This window comes from Idiotropiscis lumnitzeri, chromosome 1 (genome assembly GCF_059441095.1).
Source record: "Idiotropiscis lumnitzeri isolate Australia: NSW breed Sydney's pygmy pipehorse chromosome 1, RoL_Ilum_1.0, whole genome shotgun sequence".
In the NCBI taxonomy this organism is placed as follows: Eukaryota; Metazoa; Chordata; class Actinopteri; order Syngnathiformes; family Syngnathidae; genus Idiotropiscis; species Idiotropiscis lumnitzeri.
This window is the reverse complement of record NC_142391.1, coordinates 35,420,553-35,427,387: the sequence shown is the minus strand read 5'-3', so window position 1 is coordinate 35,427,387 and position 6,835 is coordinate 35,420,553. Positions and strand designations below refer to the sequence as shown.

At 44.5% G+C, this 6,835-nt stretch overlaps 1 protein-coding gene across 2 annotated transcripts in view; it reads left to right on the top strand.

The window, feature by feature from the left end:
* LOC148344440 (ankyrin-1-like) overlaps positions 1-6,835 on the top strand; it is a 73,231-nt gene that overhangs the window by 56,622 nt on the left and 9,774 nt on the right. For both annotated transcript variants that reach the window (XM_088298030.1, XM_088298023.1), the window contains 8 exons: positions 1-157; positions 231-359; positions 511-630; positions 716-800; positions 956-1,030; positions 1,235-1,366; positions 1,468-1,620; positions 6,116-6,749. The exon at positions 1-157 is cut by the window's left edge and continues 72 nt beyond it. In XM_088298030.1, the coding sequence (XP_088154156.1) occupies positions 1-157; positions 231-359; positions 511-630; positions 716-800; positions 956-1,030; positions 1,235-1,366; positions 1,468-1,620; positions 6,116-6,749 (1,485 nt within the window). The remainder of the gene's footprint in view (positions 158-230; positions 360-510; positions 631-715; positions 801-955; positions 1,031-1,234; positions 1,367-1,467; positions 1,621-6,115; positions 6,750-6,835) is intronic.

Below are 6,835 nucleotides of genomic sequence, written 5' to 3'. Positions count from 1 at the left end.
GGCTGTACCTTACATGGCGAAATTTGTCGTTTTTGCCAAAATGAACGAGTTACGCGAAGGCCGCCTGCGCTGTTACTGCATGACAGACGACAAGATGGATAAAACCTTGGAACAGCATGAGAACTTCACCGAGGTGGCCCGCAGCAGGGATATTGAGGTCAGTTCTGCAAAACTGTAAAAGCATTGTTGCAAAACACCGTAGTTGAAAATCTCACTTCATCCTTTCACAGGTGATGGAGGGAATGCCGCTTCACCTGGAATGCTCCGGGAATCTCGTACCAATCCGGAAGGCCGCCCAGCAACCTCGCTGCTTCAGCTTCCAGGCCTTCAGAGATAACAGACTTCCCGTCTCTGTTAAGGTGGCGACATGTCCGGTTAAACTGTTCATTTAACTCATTCACGACCAGCCCAGTAAAAAAAAAAATGGATTTTGACGTATTTATCCGTCAATGGTATTGAATGAGTTAATGTGAGTGAGCCTTCATTGCTCCTATTGTGTTTGTGCACAAGGTGAGAGATAGCAGCAAAGAGCACACTGGCTTCCTGTCTTTCCTTCGCAAGACCACCAAGTATGAAGACACTCAACATGTCTTGTGTAACCTCAACATTACCATGCCTCCATGTATCAAGGTACAACTCAGAGTTAGGGTCATATCCAAATCTGTCGCTGTCTGGATCTTTATACCTCAGTCATCGTTGTGTACTTGATTGGTAGATAATTGGAAGTGAAGACCGCAGGCGAACTTTGACCCCGCTGGCTCTAAGAGAAAGATACAGTGCCCTGAACGAGCCTGCAATGGGTACATATCACCCACTCCTACTTAATATGTTTAATCAAACACACCTGTGAAATAATTTGTTTAACTTATACTGCTGTTTCAAATAAATATGTTTGTTTTAAATCTGCACAATCAAGACAAAACGTTTTTTGCCATATGTGTTCTGCCTCTTGCAGCATCAATGAGCGCCATGGAGAGGACTGAGCTGAAGATGGCAGTGATTGCAGAACAGTTAGGACTGAGCTGGGCCGGTAAGCCAACACAAATGTTCTCTATGTTGCTTTTCATGTTTGAAAACTCAACCATGTTCACCTCTGTCTCATAAGCATGTCGCTCTGTGCCGATTAAACAAACTTAAAATCCCTTGTTTTTTTTCTCTGTGGATAAAGGTAGTCCCTCGAACCACACGGGATTATACGACCCTTTTTTTTTTTGTTTTCATCCATTCTCCTTAGAGTTGGCCCGTGAGCTTCAGCTGAGTGTGGATGACATCAATAAGATCCGTGTGGAGAATCCCAATTCCCTGCTGGAGCAAAGTTCTGCACTACTCAACCTGTGGGCAAGTCGCGAGGGCAAGAGAGCCAAAAGTCAGAGCAAGCTGCTGCAAATCGCTCTCATGTCACATTCCCCACCTGGCTTCTGACTGTCCTGAGTGCTTTCTTTTTCTGTGATGCTTGCACCTCTGCAGTGGAGACCTTGTATGCAGCCCTGAAGAGCATCGACCGCATGGACATCGTCACCATGATAGAGGGCCAACCGTCACAGCCGCCCAGACAAGGCTCTCGTGAACTCAGCAGACGACAGAACGAAAAAGAACACCTCTCTCCTGCTATGACCAATGGTGAGCTCTCGTCCTCAAATCTGACCACGTACCATCCAAGCTTCCTCCCTAACATCCTCTAAGGACCTCTCCGAATCCCCCTCTTTTATTTCCCGACTCATCTAATGCGTATGAATGCTGCCTTGAAACTTTCGCAGGAATTAACCGCAGCAAAATGCACATGGACTCAGGACACTCCCACCGCAATACACCCGCTGTAGTGCCTTCCACTATACAGTACTTACTCGTTTGATGAAGCTTCACAATCTAATGAGATTGAATACAAGAGTTGTGTCAACAAATCTTCCTTTACAAAGATAATATGCTCAGTTTGGATTGACACCGTGGGGATGTTATTAATTTTAGAATGTAGTTTGTTGGTTGCAGTGGTTTAGAACTGAACTGCATTTTCCTGAGAGCTGTTTCTAGTTTGCAGTTCTTGTGGAGCGAAATAAAGAAAGTAAAAAAAAAAAAAAGCATATTGGCATACGAATATCTCTCTGTTGTTGCTGATTATCCTTGTAAAGGTCAAATAGTTGAAGTAGCTACTGTATTGATCTCATTTCAGATCTACCTTCTGTTCTGATTGTTTTATTTGTTCGTCATCGTCAAAGATGCAAGCATCTACCTCCCAAGTATTCCGACGGCATAAAGCAGCACATTGTTGTACTTGTACATGATCAGACCATACATCGATCGTAAGTGTTGCCTGATAGCAAAAGTCAGTACACGGTCCTTTTTCTTGTGGTTTCTTTCCCACATGCCTTACATCATATTGACTCCATTTTCACCAATGAAAACTTGGCCACTTACGCCTGTAACCGACGTCCGACAGGCTACTGGCGCAATTGAGTGAAAACTGGAGGCAATGTAACGAGATGTAACCATGCAAAGAAACCAAAGCCAAAGAAAGGAAGAAATATTTCAGATCACATCAGATGTGAATCTGATTGCCATCTTGTCTTGTCCTACCTGCCTCCCAAAGGCATTTTCAGCTCTGTCATTTTAGTTCTATTTTTACTAGTAATACAATATAATGTCACTATTTTCCTTTTTACTATAATGTATTCAAAAACAATGAGTGTACTCTTAAATTTAATTTTTTATTTTAAATAGATCATGTTGAGTAATTAATGACTGACTTAATGTGTCAAGGGTGTTTCAGTGGCGCGGCCCGAGTCTTGTCTTCCAACATAAACTTCAATGTGCAGCAGCAACTTGTTTCACAACAGTATGATGGACTTGTTGCACTCAAAAGATTGTAGTTTCCTATAATTCTCATTTTCAGCCAAATTTTTTTAGAGATCAGTGTACAAAGTAGAACACATTCTTTTAAATGAATTAATATGGATAGTTAGCAGTACTGCATATGCATAAGTATTTAAAAAATATATATAACTACAAGAATTTAAATCCATGTATAAAGAGAATAAAACGCACCCTCTCTGTCTGGAGAGACAGACTTTCCTATTTAATTTTGATGAACTTGTCATGCCTGATGTTGCATGAAGTCCAGTTTGAGTTTCTTCAGGACTAATAACGCTGTTGGTGCACTGAATGTCATTTTGGGAGCCCTGTTGTCATTCCCTGTGAATCTGTCCTCCTCTTTTTTCTGTGGACATGTCATTTGCAGCCTTACTCTTCCTCCTCCTCACTGCTCTCCGAACTCTGACCTCATGCCGACCTCATGTTGACCTCTGACCCATATTTTTTCTTTGATTTACTTGCGACGTTTTTGTGCTTTTTTTTCTTTCGTGATTTCTTTATTTTGTTTTGTAAGAGTCTTGAAACTCCCACGTTTTGTAAGTGTTCGCTCTGTGAATGATTCACCTCACACAGTTTGTGTGTGCACTCAGCACCCACTGGGAGAGGGGAGGTGACCCTCGCTCTCTCCCCTACTTTGCGTCTGTCTTCATTACCCTCTCCTTTCTATTTTCTCTTCCCCCACAATGCCCTTTCCTTTCCCTGCTCGCCTTGCTTGTGCATGCCTCCCCTGCATTTGTTCACATAGTTGGATGTGAGCAGTATAAGTTAAGATCTCTAACAATGCACCGAAACTGCATGCCACGGCTACCTTTGCATTGCATTCCGACTAAGAATGTTCCTTTCTGTGTCCGGTGGCCTTCATATTGGGGGTGAAAAAGGTGTCAAACCTTTTTTGTAATCGATGACAAGAGTCCGACGTGTTCATGAATGACTGTTGTGATTTTGTGACTGATTCTCCGTCAACGGTTTTCATTTAATAGGTTAACTGTATGTAAACAATCAAAGTGTTGTACTGTTTGCATCAATTTCATGTTGCGCATTCCCTCACATCTCCTCTATCCCAATTTTAAATGTGTCCATCCTTGTTAATCGTGTTAATCAATCTGTTTGGCTGAGCGAGAACATCTTCATATTTGTATTAGAGCCAATGCTGCTTCATGCACTTCTAAATGTGTGCAGTGTCACTGCTTTCAAAAATCCTTTGGAAACATCTCAAAAGCAAAGATCTGCCCTACAACATCTTCATAAATGCCTTCTTTACTAATTTAATGCAATAAATAAAACAATGACCCAACTCACCCCCATCTAATATGAAACGTGACTTACCTCCGTGACGTACGAAGGTACTTCTGCAATGACGAATTACAGGGCTCAATTTAAACAATAAGGCAACTTAATTCGGCAAATTCTTCTATTTTCACTCGTTATCGTCTACAAAAAAAACACGCAGGCATTAAATTGAGTTGACAATTAGTCACACAGCTTCCGCAAAACGACGAAACTGAAGTAGTTTTGCAACACTTCTGCAACACTTGTCAAGCACACGTTGCGCTCAAGAGTGTATTTGAGTTTATTTTTTGTTTTCAAGTTATTTTCACTGCTTTTAATTGGATAAAATTCCCTAAAATAGTGGGGATTAGTAAAAAGAATGATACAAATTAGACTAATTAGAAAAAAACTAATGGGAAAAAAATGTCACCATAAATGAACATATGAGGTTTCCGACGGACAGCCACCATATACAGTACAGTATCTCAAATTAGAGTCAAAAGTAAAAAACGAGCATCTCACAGCAGAGTCAGAAACTGCATCCTGGCACTTTTCTGGAACAGAGAACTGTTCATTTCTCATTCATAAAGGTAAGTGCAGTAATCATGACTTTAGGTCCATTTTTACTGTCACCTACCTGTAAACATAGGGAATAGTAATTACATCCCTATTACACTGTCATGTGTAAAGGTAATAACGCATGATAATGGTCTAAGCCCCTTTAGATGAGCTTCACATTTTCAGACTGAATGTAACAAGCAACAGGCACTTGTCACTGTGATCATAGTGCAGCAGTTTGGCGTGTGAGAGGTAGTGTCGCATGTAGGTCACAAGTTGGTTGAGGTCGCAAGTTGTCTCAGATGTCTGCTGCACTCTCAGCAGTGCTCAAGCATGAAGTGAATGAAATGCTGACACTTACTGTCCTCCTGCTCTCTTTCTGCTGTGCATGAACAAATGCTTGTGGTTGGCGGGGGGGGGGCTAATATTTTTCCTATTTCTCCTATTTCACTGCTCTAGGTTCCATTTTACAACCTGTTTACTTTGCTTTTGTCAACTTAAGTTAACCTCAGCTCATCACTTTCAAGCAGATTGCAACACGTTGTGTTTTGGTCCAAGTGCAGTTACGGTCTTATTTTGAATAACAAAACAAAATGAGGGGAGAAAAATTCTGCTACTGTGCTTAAATACAGCAGCCCTGCCTTTCCGTGTACCGTATATTTGTTACAGATGTGGGAGTGACCTGAGTCCACAGCCATTTCACTCATTAATGAGATTTGACTCATTTAATTCAGAATATTGTCGCAACATCGGAAACAATAATTAAATGATTCTAGCGCTCGCATTTTGATTGGATCATTGAGACCACAAAGAGTGTGTATGTTGGTGCGTTGGTATGTGAATGAGATTGCCTGCATGCATGTTCTCCGGCCTGACAGCAAAATTAACCTGCCTGTTATCTTTGAGCGGGGATGAATGCATGCAGAAGCGTGATGGCGAGTTTAGCGTGTCTGAATCATGTTACAAGTCGGGTGATTCCAGCATGTTGGATGGACGAATCGGCTCCATTTTGCCGGAGCTGTAACTGTTGTTTCCCTGCAGGTGGCATCCAGCAGAGCAGCATCAGTCTCAAGTGGGCCTCAGTCTAACCTTGTTGGTCCATGTGTGTCTGTTGCTGCTACTACTGACTCCCCCCCCACCCTCCTGTCAGCACTTGACAACACCTTCATCCTCTAAAAAACCATGATCGTATTTCCTCAGCATTTCAATTCCTTTCTGATTGTCTTGGCTCATTCCTATATTCACTTCCTACTCCTTCACCATTTCCTTCCCCTTCAGCCTCCTCTACCCCTCCCTGATTTGCCCAGCTCGTGGGCAAAGGGACACTCTCACCCTCCCAGGCTCCCGGTGCCGCGGTTGTGAGGTGGGGAGCAAGGTGGGGGGGGGGCCGGGTGTCAGTGTGCTTCTCTGTGTGTCGCTCCAGGTTATGGACTGGCGCAGGATGAGCTTCTGTCCCCGGCCTCGATGCAGTACAGCCTGCCCTCGCCTCTGGGCGCTGAGCCCTACTGGCAGGAGGTCTCCAGCCTGGACTGCGCACCCATTGCCACCACGGAGGAGGACACCCTCATGGAGATGTCCGACGTGCAGGTGTGGCCCTCTGGCAACTCCCCCTCACTGGTGCCTGTGGAGGATTCCTCGCTGGAGTGCAGTAATGCCGACGACTCCGAGGGCCTGCTCGGGTTGCCCTTTGGAAGTCTGGGTCGGCCGGCTAGTCGGGCCAGCGCCGCCAGCGGAGGGGGCGTCGTGCTGAGCGGCTCAATCGAACTGCCCGAAGATGATTCGGAGATGGGCGTTGACTCGCTTAGCACCGCCACGCCGGCCTCGCTGGGCGGCACCATCGCTGGTATCAATCTTAACGGACTGAACAATGGTCAGGGGTCAGAGGCGAGTTCAGAGTTATCGGCTGTCACTAGCACGACGGGTGGCATTGGAGGAGGAGGAGGAGGGACTCAGGGCTCAGAGGAAGGGCTTTCTCTTGTTGCAGGACAGCAAAGGGTGTATGCCCGACTCAGTGAGTCACCCGGACTTACCTGTGTCGCAGATCGGAATGGTGACAGGTGAGTCTGACCCCGCCCTCCTGCATCACGCCAACAAAACAATGAGTGTGTCAAAATACAATTTACAAGTCCATTGTGCCTGAGGG